The 25,871-nt window shown below is 41.5% G+C and overlaps 1 protein-coding gene and 1 pseudogene across 6 annotated transcripts in view; both read left to right on the top strand.

The window, feature by feature from the left end:
• The first annotated feature begins 443 nt into the window (after window positions 1-443).
• On the top strand, window positions 444-9,360 carry LOC307168915 (zona pellucida sperm-binding protein 3-like; annotated as a pseudogene). The gene is made up of 3 exons: window positions 444-835; window positions 1,073-1,189; window positions 9,179-9,360. The product of its transcript is annotated as a zona pellucida sperm-binding protein 3-like (transcript).
• Window positions 9,361-9,736: 376 nt separating this feature from the next.
• The window catches only part of firrm (fignl1 interacting regulator of recombination and mitosis), a 30,677-nt gene continuing 14,542 nt past the window's right edge, over window positions 9,737-25,871 (top strand). Inside the window, exons 1-15 of one of the 5 annotated variants that reach the window (XM_079888156.1) lie at window positions 9,737-9,785; window positions 10,930-11,044; window positions 11,196-11,235; window positions 11,434-11,522; window positions 12,280-12,384; window positions 12,477-12,617; window positions 13,008-13,170; window positions 13,293-13,377; window positions 13,858-13,996; window positions 17,356-17,445; window positions 22,339-22,403; window positions 22,540-22,688; window positions 23,320-23,449; window positions 24,125-24,311; window positions 24,696-24,778. In XM_079888156.1, coding sequence (XP_079744282.1) covers window positions 10,955-11,044; window positions 11,196-11,235; window positions 11,434-11,522; window positions 12,280-12,384; window positions 12,477-12,617; window positions 13,008-13,170; window positions 13,293-13,377; window positions 13,858-13,996; window positions 17,356-17,445; window positions 22,339-22,403; window positions 22,540-22,688; window positions 23,320-23,449; window positions 24,125-24,311; window positions 24,696-24,778 — 1,556 coding nt within the window. In that variant the 5' untranslated portion in view covers window positions 9,737-9,785; window positions 10,930-10,954. Of the gene's footprint in view, window positions 9,786-10,126; window positions 10,197-10,418; window positions 10,730-10,929; window positions 11,045-11,195; window positions 11,236-11,433; window positions 11,523-12,279; window positions 12,385-12,476; window positions 12,618-13,007; window positions 13,171-13,292; window positions 13,378-13,857; window positions 13,997-17,355; window positions 17,446-22,338; window positions 22,404-22,539; window positions 22,689-23,319; window positions 23,450-24,124; window positions 24,312-24,695; window positions 24,779-25,871 lie in introns of those variants that run through there. The other 4 variants (XM_079888157.1, XM_079888155.1, XM_079888154.1 and 1 more) reach the window with 4 other exon arrangements.

A 25,871-nucleotide genomic window follows, 5' to 3' on the forward strand; every position in this document is an offset into this window, starting at 1 on the left:
GTAGAGTTACATTCAAGATATCTTAAGGCATGAAGAATTTTTTTTTCACAGGAAAAAACATTTAAATATGTAATTTTGGTGATTAAGATAAGTTTAAAGGGATCAAATGATTGACTACAGGGGGACTTTAATTGAGCTTTGCTTGTGTTGTGAGTGTTTGCTTGATGAGTGAACTTTAATGCAAGTGAGACATTGATTCTCTGATTAGGATAGTCCACTGAACAATTAATCTTGTTTGGGGCTGGGAGGGGACAGTATTCATGGCACTATAAACAAGGGCTAAAATGTGCTACTGCAATGTGGCTGTTTGGTGGTTACAATAATGGGACTAAGACAATGTATACTTGGGCTTTTAGTGGTGGTTGCATTTGATCATGTGCACAGTACCAGCCTAAAGGCTAGGGTGCTTTGGCCCCGGGTGCTGATGCAAAAGCCTCAAAAAGATGATTCTCATCTTAGGGAGCAGCGGAAACCAATCCAAGCCCCTTATGGTGTTCAATCTCAGAGACCCCAGCTGGCCCCGCCTAACGCCTTCAAGTATTCAGTCTAAACAAGAGTTGCAGAGCCCAGTCAAGGAGCTGACCTGGAAGTTCCCACTGGCCCCAGAACAGCCAGTACAGACATATTTTAATTTAGAGTTTCAGCAGCCTAAACCTTCTAAGAGCTTAGCAGTCCAGTGTTGGGAAGATGGGGTACACGTGGAAGTGAAGCTGGACTTCTTTGGTACTGGTCAACTCCTTGAGCCCTCTCTTATGTCTCTAGGGGGCTGTGGTGTTGTGGACAGATGCAGCTGCCAGAGTCCTCATCTTTCATTCGGCGCTTCAGGAGTGTGGTGGCGAGATAGTTGTATGTCTAGTGGCTTCTTAACTGAATTGCTTATATGCCTGTGAGGCCAAAGCCCTGCTGTATTTGTCTGATTCTAAACTCCCTTTCACACTCCCAACAGCACTACAGAGCACTCCAATTGTGGTGTTACAATTGGCATTGAATGCTACTACCCCAGGTCAAGTTTTTCTTCTTGCACTACTAATGTCATTTTGCCTTTCAAGTCTTTTGGACATGAATAAATAAGTATTTCACTACAGGAGACAGAATGCGAGCAGTAATGACCTGGAGCCAACGTGGATCCCATTTATATCCACCAAGGTTGCAGAGGACATTCTGGTTTTCTCTCTGAATCTCATGACTGGTTTGCATTGCCTTCCTCTATATTTTCATTATTAGTTTCTTTACAATGATTGTGTCTTTCTTTTAAGATGACTGGATGTTTTTTTTTTTTTTTTTTTTTTAATACTTTATTTTAAAGGATTTTTCAAGTAAAAACACAGAACAAACAACACTGGCTCGGACTACACACACACACACACACACACACACAAAAAAAAAAGGTACATAAAGGTATATTAATAAAGAGCTGCACAGCAGACTAGGTGCCCAGAAGGGATATGCAGCCTAGACCTTAGAGAAGTCTTTGGGGGCCGACTGAGCTGTTAACTTGTCCAAATACCCAAGAAATGGACCCCAAACAGCAGAAGTTTTCAATAGAATCAATCCTCAAAAGTCGAAGTCTTTCCATCTGTATGACAGAGATCATATCCATAATCCACATCTGGAAGGAAGGGGGTGAGGGTGACTTCCAGTTCTTAAGCACAGGTCTCTTAGCCACGACCATACCCAGCATTAAGGACTGTTTCAATGCACCTGAAAGGCAAGAGGTGCGCTGTGAGAGGCCGAAGATGGCAAGTTCAGCATCCGGTGGAAGAGGCTTATTGTGAGCCTTGGAGTACCAGTCAAAAATGCTTGACCAAAATCCAGACAATAAAGGGCAAAACCAAAAAGCATGAGAAGCTGTATCCTCTGCCACCTTACACCTGTCACATATTGGTGAAACGGAGGGGAAAATTTTATGCAATTTAGCTTTGGTGTAATGTAAGCGGTGAATAACTTTGAACTGGATCAGTTGGTGTCTGCTATTGACTGAACAAGCATGTATCGTAGTCAAGCACCTGTCCCACGTATCATCGGAGAGCTCAACTCCTAGATCTTCCTCCCAGGCCTCCTTAAATCTTACAGTAGGGGCTGAGAGACAACTTCCAAATAGAACAAACAAACAAATTTAGAAATAAGACGTACAGAGCCAGGAGGATTGAAAAAAACATCGAAAAAGACATGCTTCTCTGGGAGGAGTTCAAAATTACAAATTTTGGACTTCACGTAATGTCTGATTTGTAAATAATGAAAAAAATGTGCATGAGGCAAATCAAATTTCTCTCTTAACTGATTAAAAAATGCAAACCGTCCCTCAATATAAAGATCTTTAATGGAACCCAAACCTTTTTCCCTCCAGACATGATAAGTTTTATCAGACCATAGGGGTAAAAAGGACTGATTGTAACAAATTGGCGTATGAACAGAGGTCTCCGGCAGGGCCAGAACTTTTCTCACTTGATTTAAAATTTTGACAGAATTTTTCAAAACAAAGCTTAATTTATTCAGCTCTTTGGGCTTATCCAATTTGGAGAACAGCAGTGCCGTTAAGGAGGTGCCAACAGCCAGGTTGGTCTCCATTTGTACCCACAAGGGGGACTCAGGGGTCTGATTACCCGGTACCTCCTTCAGCCAGAACATTAAAGCCCTAATATTGGCAGCCCAATAATAATTTTTAAATACTGGCATACCCAGACCACCCAAAGACTTGGATTTTTGTAGATGACTCTTAGAAATCCGGTGGGTCTTATAATTCCAAAAATAAGACAGGATTATAGAATCCAGTTCCTTAAAGAAAGCAGAGTTAAGAAAAATAGGGAGATTTTGACAGAGATATAGGAATCTAGGAAGAGAAACCATTTTAATTGAATTTATACGGCCAATCATAGACAAAGGTAAAATTTTCCAATTCCCTATGTTACTTTTGAGCTTAGAAAGAAACTCCACAAAATTTAACTTAAATATTAATTTGGGATCTTTGGGGATTGTCAGACCAAGATACGTGAAATGATCCCTAACTATCTTAAATGGCATATTCTCCAAAAAACCAGGGCCCGTATCCCTAAAGAATTTTTGTGCAAAAAGTGGCTCCTAGCGGCCAAATTCTAAGAAAATTCTCAGAGTCATGACGTTTTCTTAGAATTTCCCCTAAAAGTGACACGAAAATCCCAGTTAAAGGTAGGGTAGGTAATCCTGTTCAGAAACATTTTTTTTTATACTGAGTGAAATGGTCCTTCCATTCTGATAGTAGTCAATACATTATGTGTTCAGAAAAAGGAATGGAAAAAATCTGACCTCTGTAGCAGCTGTAGGACAGTAAAAACTCTGACCAATCACTGCCATTCGGTGCGAATGTAAAGAACCAATCAGATGCCTTCATGTCTCGTGCCCGAGCACCACTGCGTGCACAGCCCTGCGTGCACTCATTATCACATGTCACCGTTCCCGGAAATATTCAGCTCACTACACCGAGTAAGCAGGAGTTTGCGGCACAATGGCTGAGAAAATGCAGCAAAAAGTACCAATGCCAGCTTTGCTACTTTGCTAAACTACTTCCTCGGACCCGGCCCGCACTCTTGAACGACCTCCTCTGCTTCGTCCCCGACCCCGGAGTGGACCTGTCCTCGAACCGACGATGCGGTACTTGTCACCGGAGTGTAACGTTAGTCCTCATCAGAGTCAACAATGTTTTCATCATGGAAACTCTTACATGCAAAACACTGTATATGTTATGACTCTTACACGAAATTCACCTTCATCACAGTTTAACTGATGGTAATGGAAAAACGTGTATCAATGCAACCTAGCTTTGCCTTATAAATATAGCTCGTTACCTATAGCCTAAATATAGCTCGTTACCGAATCAAACAAAATATATTTTAAACTTTACCAGTATCGATATGCTAGCTTGATAGTGAGTACTAAAAGCCATCATATTTGTTTATATTCATAGTGATAAAGTTAGGTATTTTATTACATGTGATTCTGAGTCTGACATGATGTCACTGCATGCACTGCGCTCCTTCCTCTCCGCTCATCTCAGGTAAATAATAAATGCGTCTTCAGCTGAGCCTGAGCGTTTGGCGTCAGCGCGTTCATGTGTTTTGGGGGCGTGGCTTTGGAAGGAGCCCAGAAGGGAGGGGGTGGAGTGAATGGAAATAATGACCTGTGTTTACAACAGTCGTGAGAGGTCTACAGACACTCGATTTTTATACTTTCTTTTTCAGAGTACTTACATTTTAATTATGTATTGGTATATAAAGACAGTTTAAACAAATTTGGAATGTTTTTTTTTCTGAACAGGATTACCTACCCTAGCTTTAATATAAAAGCTATTCCTCAAGATTCCTAGCACTTAAAAGGGCTCCTAAGGCGAGATCTGCTAAGAGCAGGGAAGAGGACTTTTAGTGGCTTAGGAGTTCCCCTAAGCAGCTGCACAAAATGGCCAACAGAGGATTTTTCTCCATTTTCTGTGTTTGTAGGATATTTGTTAACAAGCCTTCATAAATAGACCAGCCAGCAATCACAGACATTGATAAAAGCTGAGCCGTGTTACCCTCGTTAAGACCACACTGAGTTGTAACGTTGCAATTTCTACTTCATTAAGGACAGCCCCTTGAGATAGGCCATCTTGTTTTCAATGGGGTCCATATGGGAGTGAAAGTACAAAATATGCCAGCTAGGATATTAATATGAGCAAATAAGACACAAATCATTATTTGAACAGGGTGTAATGAGCTTAAGTTTTCACATATTTTAGATTCTAATGTTAGGCAATAACCCCTACAGCTTACTATTCATTTTCCAGATATTTTCTTGAATGTGAAATATTATTTACAATTACAGTCTGCATAAGATTAGAGTGTATAATTATGTTTATTGATTTGAGGGTACATCCTTTGCTCATTATCACCAAAAGTTAATTTTCATCAAACTTGTAGGATCAACCAATCACGGCTTTTGAAATGATGACTCATACCTAGCAACGGGGTCAACCACACCTCCTCACTAAGATAGGATTTTCCATCCATTCCTTGCTCAGAGTTCACTGAAAATGTTCTGGAATCACTTCTAAGCTAAAACTCCTGGCAAGGAATTTTTAGGTTAAGTTAGGAGCTCTCTGAGAGGATTCTCAGAATCTTTAGGGATACGGGCCCAGGGCTGTAAGTGTCAGAGAGAGGCATAAAGTTACTCTTTGACCAATTAATGGTATATCCCGATAGTCTCCCAAAAGAAGTAATTAAATCTAAGAGAATGGGAACTGATCTCTCAGAGTTCCGCAAATATAATATTATATCGTCAGCATACAGGCTAATAAGAGCTTCCCTGCCCCCCACTTCAAGACCTGTAATATCTGTATGACGCCTTATACTTAGGGCGAGAGGCTCTATCGCAATGGCAAAAAGTGCAGGTGAGAGGGGACAACCCTGTTGCACTGAACGCTGCAAGGGAAATCTAGGCGACCTGTCTGTGTTAGTTAAAACTGAACACATTGGCCTGGCGTATATTAATCTGACCCAAGATATAAATGCCTCGCCAAACCCAAAACGCTGTAATGACGCAAACATATAAGGCCATTCGACCTGATCAAAAGCTTTCTGCGCATCCAAGGACAGGATAGCTGCCCCATTTACTTTTGTATGATTGGCATATATTGTGTTGAGAAGGCGACGTACATTCGAGAAAGAGAATCTGCCAGGGATAAATCCAGTCTGGTCAGGGTGAATGATAGAGGGTAGATGTTTGTTAAGCCGAATAGCTAACGCTTTAGTAATTACTTTTCTATCAAAATTCTGAAGTGCAATTGGCCTATAGCTGGCTGGGTCAGTTTCATCCTTATTTTTCTTTAGAATAAGAGAGATATTGGCTTCGTACAATGAACTAGGCAATTTTTTTTCTTTTTTAGAACAGATTATCATTCTTAGGAGGAGCGGGGCAAGGATATCACAAAATCGTTTTAAAAATTCAGCACAGAATCCATCTGGCCCAGCCGCCTTCCCATTTGGAAATGACTTCACAGCATTGATTATCTCCTCCAAAGTAAAGTCAGAATCCAAGTCGGCCCTAGCATCGTCGTCAAGCTTAGGAATTTCAAGAGAGTCGAAAAAATCCGTTAGATCAGAATTAGTGGCTATATTATCAGAAGTATAAAGTTGATTGTAAAAATCCTTAAAGCGAGCATTAATGTCCTTGGGGTTAGTTAACAGGATTCCCTCTTTAGACTTAGGCTAATGCTATAAATCGACCTGGAAGCCTGAATCCCTTTGAGCTGTCGCGCCAAGAGCCTATCAGGCTTATCCCCTGTTTCAAAGTGTCTCTGCCTCATTTTCAAGAAAAGGTTATTTATTTGACCACCAAGAATGCCGCTGTACTCATACTTAAGCTTCATTATTTTGTTATAATCGTCAGATGATTTTGACTTCTGATATGCCAATTCAAGCATAGGAAGAATAGTTTGTATCTCTAAAAGCCGCCTATCTTTTTCCTTTTTGGAAGCAGATTCATAAGAAATGATATGCCCACGTATAACCACTTTTAAAGTCTCCCAAAGAGTAGAATCTGACACCTCCCCATTATCATTAAACTCTTTAAAATCTTTCAGCTTGACATTAATATATTCTACAAATTTACCATCAGTAAGCAGAGATGGATTAAAACGCCAGGAATAAGACCGCTTAGGAAGAGAGAAGTCAACAGACATGGTCAGGGGACTGTGATCAGATATCAATATACTGTGGTATTTGGTATCAATAACCTGCAAAATTAACTGGGAATCAACCAAAAAATAATCTATTCTACTATATGATTTGTGGACATGAGAGTAGTAAGAATAGTCCCTATCAGCAGGGTGCTGAACTCTCCAAATGTCCACCAAATTCCTGCATTTAAGCAGGTTGTTTAAAACCTGTACGGACGCAATTCCGGGGGGAGGGCGAGTGGATAGTCTATCCAAGTAAGGGTCTAAATAACAATTCAGATCTCCCCCGATTATTATATTGGAATTACTCCCATCAGGGATTAAGTCAAAAACCTTCTTGAAAAAATTAGGGTCGTCAGTGTTTGGACCATAGATGTTTAAAAAAGTCAGCGGGAACGAGTTTATGGTTCCAGATACAATAATATATCTGCCGTAAGGATCAGTGACCATAGAGGAAAGTTTAAATGGAATGCTTTTCCTAAAAAGAATGGCCACCCCACGAGCATGGGAAGTGAACGGTGATTGATAGACCTGTGATATCCAACTGCACCTTAATCTACGCTGCTCTGTCGTTTTAATATGGGTCTCTTGCAGAAAAATCACATCCGCTGATAATGATTTAAGGTGTCTAAATACTTTTTCTCTTTTTATAGTATGTCCAAGCCCCTTAACGTTCCAAGAGACCAATGTCACGTTTTTACCCCCAATAAATGCCTTATCAAAGTGCCTAGGCATACTCAAAGAAAACAAAATTAAATCTTAGAATGGGCATCCACCTTTGAAAACATAACATGACTAGCAGCATCTGAAGAATACATTGTAAAAGACTAACCAAAAATAAACAAGTCCGAGCCAGAAAGAACAACAACCCCCAACTTACCCCACCCGCCTTCGTGTCTACCCGAACCAGACACAAAATTCCCAGTTCCATCCAGAAAGGAGCTGCCGGGCAGTTATCAAAAAACAACACCTCCGGGGAAAAAAGAACACCTCCCCAAGGCCTCAATTATGTGATCACAGACAGAATATTGCCGCAAAAAAAATAAAAAATAATAATAATATATATATATATATATAAAAAAATAATAATAATAATAATTATGAAAAATAAATAAATAAAAAAGAGAAAATTAAAATAAACAAATGGGTAAATATCAATACATAAAATGAATTAATTAAATAAAAAAATAATAATAAAAAATTAGAAAGGAGGTACAGAATTATTTATTTATTTTTCATCTAAAAAAAAAAAAGGGCAGAAAGTAGTACTAAGTTACCCCCAAAACTGAAAACCGATAAGAGAACAAACCATATAACAGATTGGGCACGCAGCACAATCGTAATTGTTTAGTCATGAGTTTAGTGCATTGTGCGCTCACAGCGACTCATCCGCTGTGGGAGCGACTCTACTAACGTTAGCTGTCAGTCACAAGTACGCAACAGCACAAGGAAATTGCAATCGATCATACTCGAGTCTACTCTCCGGAATTCTCACCACATTTTTCCACAAATCGCGCTGCCTTCTCCGGATCATCAAAGACTGTTGGCGGCCTCTCTCCATGCTGGTGAATCTGCAGCCTAGCCGGGTACCGCAATGTAAACGTAATTCCTTTTTTGCGCATTACGTCCCGAAAGGCGTTCCGTTGCGACATCACCTCGGCGGTATAATCGGGAAAGATCAGCACCCTTTTACCCTTGTATTCTAATGGTTGCATTCTCCCGCGACGCAGAATCAGCTCCTTCACTTGGAAATGATGGATGCGCGCCAAGATAGTACGCGGCTTCTCACCAGCTGCAGGCTTAGGCTGGAGAGAACGATGTGCTCGATCCACTTTAACCGGGTGAGGGAAATGCTCTTCCCCGAGCAGTTGAGGAATCAGCCTGGAGACAAATTCGGTGGGTTTACCATCCTCTTCGTCCTCTTGTATCCCCACAATCTTAATGTTGTGCCTTCGAGACCGAGCCTCAAGGTCTAGAACTTTAGCGCGGAGCTGATTGTTTTGCTGAGACAGCTCTGAATAACGTTAGCTGCTACTTGGTTTCCAACACGGTTATTCGCGCCTCAAAGTCAGTAATAGCCAACTCTTGGTTAGCCACCCGGGCCTGCAGCTCAGACTGCGATGTCACAAGTTTCTGAAAATTGAGCTCAAAAGCATCAAAACGGGCGTTTACTCCCCGCAATATGGACTCGGACATCTCTTTGCAGATCTCCTTACACATAGCGTAAGCAGTGTCCGGTAATTTCTCAGCTTTGTCGGGTGAGCTGTTAGCTTTAGCAGTAGCTGCGGTGACTTGTCAGTCATCAGCGTTCTTAACTTTAGAGGTACTCGGCTTCGGCATTATCGAGTCACAACACGAGTTTACTTGAGAGAAATATGTAAACACACTATAATAGCTCAAAACAAAATAAAACACAGCAAAATAATAACTTTATAGAGGCCTCAGAGAGGAGCCCTGAACAAACACGTCTATACCTCAAACATGCCCCCCCAGATGACTGGATGTTTGAAAGGCCTTTGAATGTTTTCTTCCTGGGTGACAACTTGAATATTCAGACATCTGTGAAGCCGTACAACCATGTTCCCCTTCGTATATTTGTGGACAAGTGTGTGGCCACTGCAGGCCCTGATGTGAACTCCGCTCCTACGTATTCTTTTATTGAAAATCATGGGTAAGAAGATATGCTGAACTTTCAAATAAGTGGGAAAATTGATATCCTCATGAAACCTCATGTCTTAGATGGGTCTCTTCTGATGGAAGTGATCGGGTGTGTGGCTGCTGTGGATTGAGGACGGATAGTGTTATCCAAAGTTTTAGGTATATCTTGCATGTGACCTAGCCCAAAAGGACACTGCAGATTTCATATTCTGATTTATGGTGACTGGTTTCCTGTGTTTGTCACTGCAGGTTTCCAGTGGGAGGGAAAAGCCCAAGTTGGTCCCCTTCAAGTCTGGGAGAGCCAAAGTCAAGAAAAAATGTGGTTGAATATTTTTTTTATTTTATTTTTTTAAATATTTAAGTAGGCTACCATTCAGTCTCTTTACTGTTTGGTTCAGAATCCATGGACTCCTTTTTGGGACTTAAGATCTGCGATCTATAAGTAATAACCTTTATTTCATATAGTGCCTCTAAAGCAGCTTCTCAAGGCACTTTACACAATAAAAATACACCGATAGAAATACAAAGCGTACAAAAAAAAACCCACAATGGAATACAAAATAATTAAAACCATCAAGAAAAAGCTAATTTAAATAGGATTTAAAAATGCATAGATTTTGTGCACCTTTAATATGAGAAAAGTGTGTTAGCGTTGCTGGAAGTGGGATCTACTGTGTCGTTAAGTGTGTCCCCAGCTTAATAAAATCCATAGATCTGAACTGACACCTCTAAATGTGAGCTTAACTCATAGACAGTAAAAGGCTTAACTGGAAGCATGCATGGACGATACACTGGGGGGGAAATACCGGTACGTTTGTCTGAGCCACGCAAAATGTTCTTCCAGCAATTTGAGGTAAAGGCACTTTCACGGACAAATCTCCTATAAAATTGTGTATTCACCGTTGTTGCGCTGTGTCACCGCCTCGTACATCGATGAAATAACATTACGTTTGTGATTGGGCCATAAGTGGAGTATACCATATTCTGACCAATCACCGTAGAGTGCGGGGTAAATGAGGTGAATTAAAACCACTTAAAACGGCGCGAAGTTTGGAGCTGTACCATTATCAAGTTTATAGGGGAATTCGTAAGCACCGTACTATTAATAAAGTACATTAGGCAAGGCACCAAACTTAATGGTCCAATTTGATTTGTTTATCGATATATATGGCACACATAGCTTTGAACAGTCTCCAAACAGGTTTCGTTTTGATAAGGAAACCCCATCCAGTGCTGGCAAATGTAATCACCCAGCACTGCGGCAGAAGGAAACGAGGAGAATTCAAAACAGAAGCCCTAAGTAGTATGTGTTCAGGATCTCATCATTGTTCATTATTATCACATGCATTTGTTATTAAGCGCTATTGTATCCATCTGAGTGAGTTGGTAAGTTCTAAGTAGCTATTAGTTTGAAAACGGCGTATGAAGCTCGTTGTAGTTTTTAGTGTAGTAAGTTAGTCTAACCTGCAAATTGAACGAACAAAATAACGGTTACCTTTTACCACCTAATCATGTTTGGCCATCGATACATTTGTTATGTAAATATAAAAAATTCGATTCAAATCGGAACTTTGTTTTCAACACAGGTGTGTTTTGAAAAAAGTTACCACAATGTCTCAAGTGACTCTTTTGGATGAGGTCTCTCAGTGGAACCAGGAGACCTGTCAACAAGAACTCAAAACTGTCCTACCTAAACTAGTTATATCCTTTCCTGAGTACCTCTTCAAATTCATTTCTTGAGTAGTTTAAGGCAATGTATGAACGTAGGCAGGAGTTACAAACATGTATTTGATTGTTTAGGACTGCCTTATTTGTTATTAAAATGATTAAGACTTGGCCTTGACACATGCACGCCATGCATCATGACACTGACAGCTGGGAAGAGCACACAAGTAAGTCTAAACTGTTCAGTATCTCACTTTCTGAACTGGCACATCACAGGTGCCTCCAAACATGCGTTTTATTTTACTTGATATATGTAAACCTTTATTTATGTTAGATTTTGAGATATTTAATTGGCTGATCTTTATCAATTTCTGGTGAATTGTATTCTACTTTGTTTGATTTTTATTTTATTTTTTTCTTCACAGATATTCTGCAAATAATCACAAGCAAGTTCCTCCCTCATCTTTCTTTATCTGAATTAGAGACAGGATGTTTCTCCACTGTCTTACCCAAGGTTTGATCTTTAAATTCCCACAAAATGTCTATAAAAATAAATCCTTTCAAGTATTTGATAGCTCATTAAAAAAAACATTTGAGTACTTGTGGTATCATGGCGATAATGAAACGATTTTAATTAAACCAGACTGTCAATGAAAACAGTACGAGAAAAATAATAGGCCTACTACTAATGGTACTATACGGTTATCCGGAGTGGACCACACGTGACCACACATAAATGTACTATACGGTTAACCTAACCCTAACCCTAACCCTACCCTAATAGGTGTGGTCCGGATTACCGTATAGTTCCCTACTAATTATTATTAATAATTTATCAATGTTTTTTATGCAATGAAATAAATAAGTTTTTTTTATTAAAAACAATCGAAGTCAAAAATGTTGTGACGTCGTTTCAGCTGCTGAAAACACTGGTAAACTGGAGCACTTTGGTAGCAGATGAATGAACTATATGTTTCCAAACTCCAAATGCATCCTATATGAGATTAATCGCAGTGATTCACTGTTCACTTTCCATAGTCATAGTCTCACTTTAGTTATCTGGTATGGATGGCATGCTGTCTTTATGCTAACCTATTAGACCTCAAGGTATTGCCCAAAATGGTGCCAAACCAAAAAAAACAATGTTTTTTTTAATGATCAGTTATCGCTGTCACATTCAATTACTGGAGTACTTGTGCCCATTCCTTTTCTATAGCTTGAAATATTCAACACGAGGCACGTTTTTATAAGTTGTCATGATCAATCCACAGGTGGAAAAAGTGTTTGCAGGTCTTTTGGAAGAAATCAGCAAGCAAATTGGAGGCCTTTCTAGTCAGAACACAGAGCTGCATGTATTTTTGAGAAATATACTGAAGGTTTGAATATGCCTTATTTGATAATATTTCAAGCTTATGTACAGCGGTACAGATTTCTTCATAGAATTTTCTGCTGATGTGTTTTTGGCTAGATGATGGTCCAGACCCTGGAGTCACTCTCTGGCTGTGTGCGTCATGTCAGTTCCTTTGAAGAGTCTGTCTCCTTTGACAACATTCGCTCTCTGCCCTCTTGCATCCTCAGAGTCCTAAAAGACACCTTCCAGCACTGCAAGGTATGTTATTTTTAAATTGTACACTGGACATATTTTGGCACCATCAGGCATGACCTGTAAATTCACCAAACAGGCTGTTGGCATTTTTAGTGTGTTTGTGCTATAGTGGTGTAGTATTCTTACGTTTTGCTATGAACCAGAGACAATGTATTCTATAGCACTTGTTGGTACAGTTTATGCAAATTAGCCCTTGAAGGTTTGGTTGTGTACTTGCTGCTGATGATACATACTCATGTTGCGTATCTTAAAAAGCATTTAATAAATCCTCATGTTATAGTAAACTCTGTGCGCCCAGAGCCTCCTTGTAGACCTCATCATCTTAACGCAAACATAAAAGTGTGGAGAATTGTATTTGCTGTTAATTTCAGTATGATGTTGATGTGTTTATAGGACAGTGAGGTCATGTACAGTGGAAGGCTGTCATTGGTGGGCGATTTACTTCAGGGCCTTTTTAAAGAGGCCTATTCTTTGCAGAAGGGTCTGATGGAACTATTGGACAAAATTAACTTGGAGGACACTGCATCTGAGGAGCTAGTATCGGATATTGTCACAGGTTTGTGTTTTTTCTATGTGAGGGAAAGGTTCAGTTTGTTTCATGCATGTTTCATCTCTAGTGAAGAGATGGATGTGATTTGCAATAGTTATTTAGAATTTTTTGTTTGGCTTGCCTTGCAGTGATTCACAGTCTGCTGGACATATGCTCGATCATATCCAGATTGGACATTGCGCTACATGCCAACACATGGAAATTTATCATTAAGTGAGTATAATGTGCATCATGAATAGAGGTGCACTGGATAGATAGAGGCTTTATTCATTTATTGTCATATACATACAGCGCTTCACAGCTGTTACATAACACATACCCAGCAATTGATTGGTTGTTTATATATATATCAGTAAAACGCTCCCACTCGGATCTGTTTTTCCTTTCATTGCTGCTTAAACAAGTGGACCCCGCAACTGCGTAGTTTAAAGGGACAGTTCACCCAAAAATTCTGTCATCATTTACTCACCCTCAAGTTGTTCCAAACTTGTATGAGCTTCTTTCTTCTCTTGAACTCAAAAGAAGATATTTTGAAGAATGTTTGTAATTAAACATTTGACGGTAGCCACTGACTTCCATAGTAGGAAAAAAATACTATATTATTAAATATAACAACGCTTTATAAATTAAAAATTTGTATGAAGAAATAAATGATACAAATTTTTTATACTAACAGTTTGTATTTGGTTTCAGACAGAGCGTGAAGTACCAGTCTCTTGTAGAAGATCAGCTTCATCACACTGACATAGCCTTCTCATTGTGTGAAGACCTGTGTACGTCTGTCCAGAACTGTTTTGAGCTGGCTCAACAGATCCAACAGGCAGACCTACAGGTGAAGTAGACTCCTCAGTTCAAATACATTTCAAATAACTAAGAACTTTTAATTCTAAAGAATAATTAGATGCTTGAATTGAATGATACAAATAAATAAAACTTGAATAAATTATATAAAAATCTTTGTAAACAGAAGTGCAAAGTAACAAGTAGAAAAAACAAACTAACATGTTTGACATTGTCATTTTTGAGTTTTAAAGTGTCTCATTCAGATGTCCATATGAACATAGTCACAGATGACTCATCAGACCTACTGCAAAATGATTTTTTCTTGAAACGCATTTTAACTTTTAACAGGTTTATAACACCGTGTCATGCTTGAGACGCTGCAAAAGACGCAAGCACAACGGTCAAACACATCTGTCATATCCGTATCCGTTACAGGAAAACAATCAGTGATATGAATGCTATCGGTGAGCGTGCTCCATTTCACGCTGTCACATTTATATTTGCAGCTGAAACGGTAGATTGCGGCTTTAAAACTAAAAGTGTCCATTTGGACTTTCTGTAGTTGTCATGAAAAAACTATAATGCCATGAGTAATGTCTTTTCTTCACCTGTTGGTGTCCGATCTGTGTGTGTGGAGGAGCTGCCTGAGCCCGGCTTTCGCCTCTTACACAAAAAGCAGATGAGATGACAGAAGCCGCGTGATCAGCTAAAATGTTGATGACAATCATTTTATATAAACATAATGGGCAATAAATTGTGTCAGCAAAAATTTTTGAGGTCATGTCCATATATCGTGCAATAAGACGATATAGTAATTATTGCGACAGGCCTAATTCCCAGTGTGCAGACTGCACACAAACTTGCCAGATTACTGTGCCCTGTTCATTAGAGTGTTTACTTATTTTTTTCTATTATTTAATTTAATTTAAATTAGTTTTTTAAACAATTTCTTTATTTGTTGAAAATACTTCAATTTAATTACAAAACCAAGAAGATTCCATCTAAAGTATGAGACGCATACAGATTTATTTTTTTCTAATTTAGTAAATATTAAGTAAAAGAAATAAATTTAGTTTAAGCAATTGTTATGCATGTGTTTTTGCTATTTCTAAATTAGTGAGAGATTATTTACACATTTTTATATACATATATATATACAGTGAGGAAAATAAGTATTTGAACACCCTGCTATTTTGCAAGTTCTCCCACTTAGAAATCATGGAGGGGTCTGAAATTGTCATCGTAGGTGCATGTCCACTGTGAGAGACATAATCTAAAAAAAAAATCCAGAAATCACAATGTATGATTTTTTAACTATTTATTTGTATGATACAGCTGCAAATAAGTATTTGAACACCTGAGAAAATCAATGTTAATATTTGGTACAGTAGCCTTTGTTTGCAATTACAGAGGTCAAACGTTTCCTGTAGTTTTTCACCAGGTTTGCACACACTGCAGGAGGGATTTTGGCCCACTCCTCCACACAGATCTTCTCTAGATCAGTTAGGTTTCTGGGCTGTCGCTGAGAAACACGGAGTTTGAGCTCCCTCCAAAGATTCTCTATTGGGTTTAGGTCTGGAGACTGCTTCTTACAGAGCCACTCCTTGGTTATCCTGGCTGTGTGCTTCGGGTCATTGTCATGTTGGAAGACCCAGCCTCGACTCATCTTCAATGCTCTAACTGAGGGAAGGAGGTTGTTCCCCAAAATCTCGCAATACATGGCCCCCGGTCATCCTCTCCTTAATACAGTGCAGTCGCCCTGTCCCATGTGCAGAAAAACACCCCCAAAGCATGATGCTACCACCCCCATGCTTCACAGTAGGGATGGTGTTCTTGGGATGGTACTCATCATTCTTCTTCCTCCAAACACGTTTAGTGGAATTATGACCAAAAAGTTCTATTTTGGTCTCATCTGACCACATGACTTTCTCCCATGACTCCTCTGGATCATCCAAATGGTCATTGGCAAACTTAAGACGGGCCTTGACATGTGCTGGTTTAAGCAGGGGAACCTTCCGTGCCATGCATGATTTCAAACCATGACGTCTTAGTGTATTACCAACAGTAACCTTGAAAACGGTGGTCCCAGCTCTTTTCAGGTCATTGACCAGCTCCTCCCGTGCAGTTCTGGGCTGATTTCTCACCTTTCTTAGGATCATTGAGACCCCACGAGGTGAGATCTTGCATGGAGCCCCAGTCCGAGGGAGATTGACAGTCATGTTTAGCTTCTTCCATTTTCTAATGATTGCTCCAACAGTGGACCTTTTTTCACCAAGCTGCTTGGCAATTTCCCCGTAGCCCTTTCCAGCCTTGTGGAGGTGTACAATTTTGTCTCTAGTGTCTTTGGACAGCTCTTTGGTCTTGGCCATGTTAGTAGTTGGATTCTTACTGATTGTATGGGGTGAACAGGTGTCTTTATGCAGCTAATGACCTCAAACAGGTGCATCTAATTTAGGATAATAAATGGAGTGGAGGTGGACATTTTAAAGGCAGACTAACAGGTCTTTGAGGGTCAGAATTCTAGCTGATAGACAGGTGTTCAAATACTTATTTGCAGCTGTATCATACAAATAAATAGTTAAAAAATCATATATTGTGATTTCTGGATTTTTTTTTTTAGATTATGTCTCTCACAGTGGACATGCACCTACGATGACAATTTCAGACCCCTCCATGATTTCCAAGTGGGAGAACTTGCAAAATAGCAGGGTGTTCAAATACTTATTTTCCTCACTGTATATATATATATATATATATATATATATATATATATATATATATATATATATAATAAATAAATAAATTTCGGCTTTATATCAGCCATCGACCAGACGACCACCCTGCTCTTAAATATCAATGAAAAAATCGATATTGGTTGACCACTAGTTAAAATTCAACAGAACAGTGTCCATGTCATATATATATATATATATATATATATAATATATATTTATATATTTCTATATTTATTTATATATTTATTTGTATGTTGTATTCGCTATAACAACCGCCTCGCTCTACATTATCCCGCTTATTACATGGCTACCTACCAAATAAATCTAGAATTTGACACAAAATATTGATTTAAAAAGGAGTTTATTGATTTAAAAACGATTGTATTGCTTCCGCTAAAGAAAATAGTCTGTTCCGTCTCTACGGTTAGAATCCTGTGTCCATAGCAACGCTCTGTTTTTCATGGCAACGGTGTGTTATACTTAGCAGCGGTCTGTTATCAAGAAATAACAGACCGCATTCTACATTAGAATTCAACCAAGCCATGTAATAAATGGTTATAATGGTGACCTAGAAATGTGCATCAGGGACTTTTTTGTTGGATAGTAATAATAAGCAAGTGTTTTTATAGAAAATGTCAACTCATATCTGCCTTCCTCCTTTTGTTCCTTATAGGAAGTTGTGCACTGTCCAGAATACAAGCTTTTCCAAAAAGCAACAAAGATGTGTAGGTTTTTTGCCAACACATTAGTCCACTATACAAAGGTAACTAAGGGAAAAACGTACTTGGTTACTTGCGTAACCTCGGTTCCCTTAGAGATAAGGGAACGAGTACTGCGTTGCAAATGCTGTGGGAAAACTCCTTTTCTTGAGAATATTGAAGCCTTTATTTTAAAACGCATTGCAGCTGCACAGCAAGAGCATCATAACCCGCGAAGCGAGGTGATTGGCTGTGCTGCGGCAACTGCACAAACATATGGCGAGTGAGCAGGAGCGCGCGATCCAATAGGAGCGCTTGACGCCCTGCCAGACTCAAGCGCGCCAATTTGGACGCGTCAGGAGAGTATAAATTCAGAGAAAACTCGCCATATGACAGGTCTATATCGACTGAAGCGAAACACCTGAAATGAGCGAAATAGCACGGCAAGGCAACGCAGTACTCGTTCCCTTATCTCTAAGGGAACCGAGGTTACGTAAGTAACCAAGTACGTTCCCTTACGAGAACGTTCTCTCGTACTGCGTTGCAAACACTGTGGGAACCCAATTTAAAACGCCGTGCTATTCGCCTGTGACTACTCTGAGAATCCAGGTAGCCCCGGGACTATGACAGAGTAGTCTGAATATCACAGACCGGAGCGTCGGGTCTAAAATGATATACAAGAATAAAGTGAAGCACAAAGCCACTCAAAAATATGTATAGGACTGTGTCGAAAGAGCCAGGAACCTAGAATATTATTCCCACATGTAAATGAAGTCACAACAGTGTGTCTGAGTTCCACACCGGCCTGGGTCCAAAGAGCCAGGGCCTAGATGGAAAGAACTCGTGCCTGCAGAGCAGGGACCTCTAGGTTATAAAACCTTGCAAATGTGGACGGGGTGGACCAGCCGGCCGCCACACAGATGTCTTCGATAGGGACTCCACTGGACCATGCCCAAGAGGAAGCCATGCCTCTTGTGGAGTGAGCTCTTACACCTAAGGGACACGGAATGCCCAGTGAGGTATATGCCAGAGCAATAGCATCCACTATCCATCTAGATAACGTGAGTTTCGTGACCGGCAGCCCTTTGGTGCGGCCCCCGAAACAGACAAAGAGCTGTTCAGACTGCCTGAAAGAGGCCGAACGCTCCAAATATATTCTCAGAGCTCTGACAGGGCAGAGCGTGTGAGCATCACTGTCTTCTCCCGAAACTGGGAGGGCAGATAGTGAAATAACCTGGGCTCTGAACGGTGTTGAGAGCACCTTTGGCACATATCCGTGTCTTGGTTTAAGGAAGACTTTAGAGTCATTAGGCCCAAACTCAAGACAGGAGGCGCTCCTGGAGAGCGCTTGTAAGTCCCCCACTCTCTTTACTGACGCCAGTGCCAACAGCAGGGCGGTTTTAAGAGAGAGGGGTCTTAGATCAGCCGACTGAAGTGTCTAAAAGGGGGGCCCCTTAAAGCCTGGAACACACCAAGCCGACGCCGACGAACTAGCGCTGATGAAAGCCGACTGTGTTGCCGCCTCGCGTCGGGGTTAAAAGCGGCACCTGAACACACCGAGAGAACTACTGCCGACTGTCAGCTAGAATGCGCGTTCTGCGCCTGCGTGTAAATGAGACAACTGTCTATTTCTGCAGATATATTCGTCTATATTCGTCATTCAAAAAGGGAAACCGACGCTGCCGGCTGCAGATACACACACCGTAAACAAAGCAGTGCGTGCTTACCGTTTTGAATAACAATCCTGCTAAACACTTTCTTTATTCCACTCCTCTCGTGTTAATATTAAAATATGCGCCAAGGTCGCTATTTCCTAAGGAAGAGACTGCCACCAGCACGTGTAAGGCTGCGATAGCCGCCACGTAAATCTTGAGCGTGGAGGGGGAACGTCCCGCGTCCAGTAGCTCTTGAAGAAAGGAAAGTACCATTGGTACTTCGCAAGTATGTGGGTCGAGGTTCCGAGCCAAACACCAGCTGGAGAACGCTGACCATTTCAGGTGGTAGAGGCGCCTAGTAGACGGAGCTCTAGCCTCCATAATGGTATTCAGGACACCTTCTGGGAGGTCCCTGGGTACCCGTTGAGTGGCCATGCATGGAGGGCCCACAAGTCGGGACGGGGGTGCCAGATAGTCCTGTTTGCCTGCGTAAGGAGGTCTTTCCTCAGCGGGATTGGCCACGGAGCTGTCACAGACAGTTGCATTAGCTCTGGGAACCAAATCTGGGTTCGCCAGAGGGGCGCTACAAGTAGGACTGCGCAATTGGTGTTCCTGATCCGTTCGATGACCTGGGGGAGCATCGAGACCGGAGGAAACGCATAAAGGGGGAGGCTAGGCCACTTGTGGGCCACGCGTCCCTGCTCTTTGAGAAAAAGATTGGGCAGTGACAGTTGTCTTCTGAGGCGAAGAGGTCGACCTCTGCCTTCCCGAAGACCTCCCATAACAGGAGAACCGTCTGGGGGTGGAGTGACCATTCTTCCGGGGGAACATTGCCCCGAGACAGCATGTCTGCTCCTGTGTTCATCGTGCCCGGCACGTGAGCAGCCCTGAGTGAGCGCAGGTTGGTTTGAGCCCATAGCAGTAGCTGTGTGGCTATGGCGAACAGGTTGCGGGACCTGAGGCCGCCCTGGCGATTTATGTAGGAGACCACTGCCATGTTGTCTGTGCGGACCAAGACGCGGTGTCCTGCCAGATATGGGAGGAAGGTCTTTAGGGCTAGAAAAGCCGCTCTCATCTCGAGGCAGTTGATGTGTAGGCGTTTCTCCAAACTTGACCAGAGGCCAGAGGCAGGCCTGCCCTCGTACAGGGCTCCCCAACCGAGGTTGGAAGCGTCTGTCGAAATGACCCTCCTCTCTGAGACCAAACCCATGCTCACACCCAGCTGGTACCAGCTGGTGTCTTTCCAGGGGTCCAGAGCTCTGATACAGCACTGGTCTACCCTGATATTCAAGAGGCCCGAGCGCCATGCATGGGGTGATACTTGAGGTGCTAGCCACAGCTGAAGAGGACGCATACGCAGTAGGCCTAGTTGGAGTACTGATGATGCTGAAGCCATAAGGCCCAAAATCCTCTGAAACGTTCGGAGGGGTACATAGGAGCCCTCCTTGAACGACGCGGCGAGCCGCTGAATTGACAGAGCCCGGTCCCTGGTGGGCCATGCTCTCAAAAGTCCGGAGTCAAGGACTGTACCCAGGAACGTGATACGTTGGCTGGGAAACAGTATACTCTTGGAAAAGTTTACCCTGAGCCCGAGACATTCTAGATGGCTGAGGAGCCAGGTTTTGTGAGTATGGGACTGTATGAAGGTCAGTATGAGCCAGTCGTCGAGGTAGTTCAGAATGCGCATTCCCCGCTGTCTCAGGGGGGAGAGAGCTGCATCCATGCACTTCGTGAATGTACGAGGCGCCAGTGCCAGTCCAAATGGTAGGACTGTGTACTGATATGTCTGCCCCTCGAAGGCGAATCTCAAGAATGGCCTGTGGTGGAGGTTCACTTGGATGTGAAAGTAAGCGTCTTTTAGATCCACTGAAAAGAACTAGTCTCCCGGGCGAATCTGCGCTAGGATGTGTCTGGTTGTAAGCATTCTGAACGGCCGTGACATGAGGGCCTTGTTCAGATGTCTGAGATCTAAAATGAGTCTCAGGCCGCCGTCTTTCTTCGGAACGAGAAAATAACAGTAGAGGAAGAGGAGCGCAAATGCACTGAAAAGGGCGCGCGCCAGCTTTTAGTGAGCTCTTCGTGGAGCTCAGGGAGAAACGGTGCTGCACAATGGAGAGGGGCCGATTGGCGCCCTGGCAGGTACCACTCGTCGAGGCGGCTTCTGGCAGGTTCAGCTGGTGAAAGCCAGTCGACAGCGCGAGACATGACACGGAAGAGTTCGGCGTCAATGCTAGCTCTGGTGTCGAGACGATCGCTCTGAGAGGGAGGGGCGGGGTCCGCGGAGCCCGACCAATCCTCACTCTCAGATGCCGCCACTGAAAGTGCGTCATCCAGTTCCTCAGCAGATCCGCCAAAGGAAACGAGTCCCGCCGCTGCAACAGAGGGTCGTTGGTCGCTTCTGACGAACCAAACTGGAGAGGGAGGTGTAGGCAATGCTCGCGGGGAAGGACCCGGCGTGCACGCGCTGAAATCACCGCGTTCAGGGATCCTCTGATCGCGCCGCTTCTTCCTACGGGGCTCGCGGGCCGCCGAAGACGGAAGGTGGGCGGGCTCACTCTCTGAAGTAGCGAGAGCGAGTCTGGATCGGAGGACAGACACAGGCATACTGTCACAGAGATGACAGCCGCCTTTAGTGAGCGCTGCATCGGCGTGCTCAGGGCCGAGACAGTGCACTGGGTGTGTCGGTCTGACACGTGCAGGGGAACCCCACAGGAATCGCAGATGGGAAGCGTCATTTGAAAACAACGCGCTTTGCGCTGTAAAAACAGCGATTTGCTCTTTTAGAAGTTGCTTTGTAAAAAGGATATTCACCGGATGCCACAGGGAAACGCTTGCTGGCGAAGTCTACCGACGGCGCGAAGCTGTTCCGCTGAGAGGCTGTTCTACGGCGAGGCGGCTTCTAATCCGGAGAAATCAGCGAAGAGGTGAGTATCAAAGCTGAAGGAGATAGATCTGTCATATGGCGAGTTTTCTCTGAATTTATACTCTCCTGACGTGTCCAAATTGGCGCACTCGAGTCTGGCAGGGCGCCAAGCGCTCCTATTGGATCGCGTGCTCCTGCTCACTCACCATAGGTTTGTGCAGTTGCCGCAGCACAGCCAATCACCTCGCTTTGCGGGTTATGATGCTCTTGCTGTGCAGCTGCAATGCGTTTTAAAATAAAGGCTTCAATATTCTCGAGAAAAGGAGTTTTCCCACAGCGTTTGCAACGCAGTACGAGAGAACGTTCTCGTAAGGGAACTAAATTTATTCATCATATCCATGATTATTAAGTTATAACGTTTTTTTTTAAACATTTGATAGGAATTTAAAGCATTCCTTGCCAAGTCATGCTGTCGATTTCACCAGTTGTATCTCCAAATCCACAGGTAATCAAATATATATTGCATAAGGTCAACACTCAACATGGGGATTTTCATTTTAATATAACGTCAAAGTTCATATTTTCCCCTTCCTTGTTTTGTCCATTTTGTCTAATTGAACTTGTGGTTTTGCCCTCCTTAGCAAGTTCCCCCCATCTGTATGTGCCCCATCTGTGCCTCCTGCCCTCAGTGAGGAGCTGAGAGTGGCTGTCCTGGTTCCCTTAGATGTCATGCTGACACAGCTGATGTCCTTCCAACCCTTTGCTCAGTCTGTCCTGGACCCAGACCACCGTGAGCTTCTTATTGCAAACTTCCATAACTTCCAGTGTCCCCTTGAACCCTGGAACATTCTTTTAACATTTCCTCCAAAATGTTGTCCAATGCAAGATCATATATCACTCAGCCTGGTCATTAAGGTTGTTGTGCTGTCTAGAGTGATTGGTCACTTTCTGCATAGTCTCTGGAGGGTGAAAAGATTAAGTGATGAATTTATTTCATGTCAAGGACATGGTTATATAAGAAATGCAGAGAGACCGACTGTCCATGACACATTGCTGAGTGTACATCCTGTGCCTTCCAGGTCATTTAAATTGAACAATCGCTTTTGGCCTTTTATTATTATAGGGCAATGCATCCTTCACTGCAACATGTGGAGTTGCACTTTATGTCTGTGATGTTAGTTATTAGGAAAATTCAGTTTATTTGTACAGGCTCATAGGTAAGCGAAAAACATTCCGTACTTCCGAAACTTAATTCATTCCCTTGATTTAGTTCAATCTTGGCCAATATTTAACTATATTACAATGAGGGAACAAATTATTTGCAGGGCTTGATACATAGTACACATTTCCGAATGTTTTCGTAAACATTTAAAAACGTAAAAATTGCGCTAGACCTGTTTTTTGTTGTTTGTGTATTATAGAGAGCAGTACAGAGCTTTGTCTGCCACAGTGTCTGCTACTGGTGAATATACTGGGTAAACTCTCCTCCCAGCCAGAAGAGGCGCTGCGGCTCTGGAGTGATGGCAGCCAATTTTCGGAGGAAACTCCCAGGTACTTTACAATTGTTTAATTTAGCAAGATAAATTTGTCAATTAAACTAGTTAATATTGCTGCAGTTGAGTTTATTGCATTAATAACTGTACAGCCTTTCCAGAATTGGCTTGGCGAACATTTTCAGTTTATTTATTATAATTGAGTATAATTTATTATAAATGTAAAATTTATTGTAATTAAATCATTAGTCTTAAGTTTGAAATGTATAAAATATATATTTGTGTGAGAAATGTGATATGATAATTTGTGACTTTAAATTGTTTAGTAGTGTTCAAGTCTTAAAGGGTTAGTTCACCCAAAAATGAAAATTCTGTCATCAATTAATCACCCTTGTGTTGTTCCAAACCCATAAGACTTTCATTCATCTTCGGAACACAAAGTTCGCGAGTGCTTTGTTTGCGAAAAAATTAAATAAAATAATGTACTACTTATTTACCACTTACTTTTGGGTGAACTAAGTAACAGTCACTTTTCATCATCAATAAAACAAATGCTTGCTGAATAAAAAAAAAAAAATCTTACTGACTCCAAACTTTAAAATGTTAATGTACTTCTATATATATTTGTAGTTTATCCAGGTATTGTAAAAATGGTCCATACTTAATTAACATTTGTTTTCTAGTGTTTTTGGCCAAAGTACATAATACCAGCAAAAACTCTCTCTTTCCTCAGATGGTCTGTGTTTGAGGCCGTGTTGCAGAGTTTCAGACATTGTATGTTGGAGCGTGCAGTTCCAGTTAGGTTACCGGGGGTGATGCTGAGAGGGCAGGCTCAGGGTAGAGTCAGTCTGCACCAGCATGTGTGTGTGCATATGTGTGCTTGTGTGGCTGTGCTGCCCGCGCAACACTTCCCTCCACTGGTCAGTGATCTCTTTTGAACATTTATTGAATTCTGTGTACTAACAAAGCTTGACGTTTCTCTCTGGATGACGTGACATGTATACAATTTGCTTCAGACCTTTTGTCTTGAAAAGACACAGTCGACATAATTATTTTCTCATGCTATTTTTATTATCACTTTATGGTAACACGGTTCTCTCAGAGAAAACAAAGAAAGAAAAGATGACTCATTACTTTTAATATTAGCTTTTAAATTCTCCCATTTATGCCCAAAGTAGTATTAGATTGAATGCTGAAATCGTTTTCTATTGGCCAAGTGACAAATAGCTGGTACTATTAATACATTTCATCAGTAAAAGGAAACATCTCATAATCTTGCAGTCCTCTCTGTTTCCTACTTCAAGGAGCGGTCACTATTAGCTGCCGTATTACAGGCAGACACACAGACGGCTGTCTTGGCCACAGATGTCTGGTGTTTCCTGGCACGGTAAGTACAGATACACACACCCAGGAGCATAGACCATCGGACTTCTATGACTACCACTTTCCAGAGCTGTCACAGTAACGTTGAGCATGAACAATCAGGGGACATTCCTGTGCTTAATATATTAGAAAATTCCAAAGTTTTGTCATTGTGGTTAAGTCATTTAGAACTTTCTATTTACCCCCGCAGTGATATTGATAACCAGGGGTGGACTGGCCATCTGGAGCACCGGGACTTTTCCCGGTGGGCCGCTGGCCAATGTGGGTCGGCCCACCCGGTACACAAATATATATATATATATATATATATATATATATATATATATATATATATATATATATATATATATATATATATATTAGAGGTGGGCATAGATTAATTTTTTTAATCTAGATTAATCTAGATTAATTTTGAAATTAATCTAGATTAAAATGGCTCATTTGAATTCTGCCGAAGGCATTCAGAATATGTGTGCTACCCAAATAATGACTATAAAAGTAAGTCTTTGAGAACGGGTTTCTCAAGCCAGGTGGCGCATTAGACCAGGGGCTCATCTCCTGTTTCCAAAATGCATCACAAACTGCTTGAGAAAGCTGTTCTACTCATAGACTGTAAAAGGTTACTACTGTACTGTTACCGTCCGTAGGCAACATTAGGTAGGCCTATGTTATTATCAACTACTAGCCTATAGGCTATCAATTAGGGATGGGCGATATGGCCTAAAATCCATATTGTGATATACATTGCAGCCTTTTGCGATAATGATATATATTATAATAAAACCATTTCAGAACAGGTTACACAGACCCTGCTAAACAACTGCTAAATGTTTTTTTTTTTTTTAAAGGGTGTATGTAGTTTTGAGAACATATATTGTGCAAAACTGTAAGTATACAACATAATTTTGCAGATAAATAAAATTTAAGTACACTAGCTGCAGAGACTTAAGTAGGTCTAATGTTTATTATGGCTTGGAGCTTATGAAACCCCAAATTTAAAATTAGAATATTGTCTAACTGATGTCTTTTCAGTTAAAAAGAAACACAACAACAATTCTTAAAATCGGGCGCAGACAGAGATTATGTGCTACACCACT

Source organism: Squalius cephalus (genome assembly GCF_949319135.1).
Source record: "Squalius cephalus genome assembly, chromosome: 12".
NCBI classification, from domain to species: domain Eukaryota; kingdom Metazoa; phylum Chordata; class Actinopteri; order Cypriniformes; family Leuciscidae; genus Squalius; species Squalius cephalus.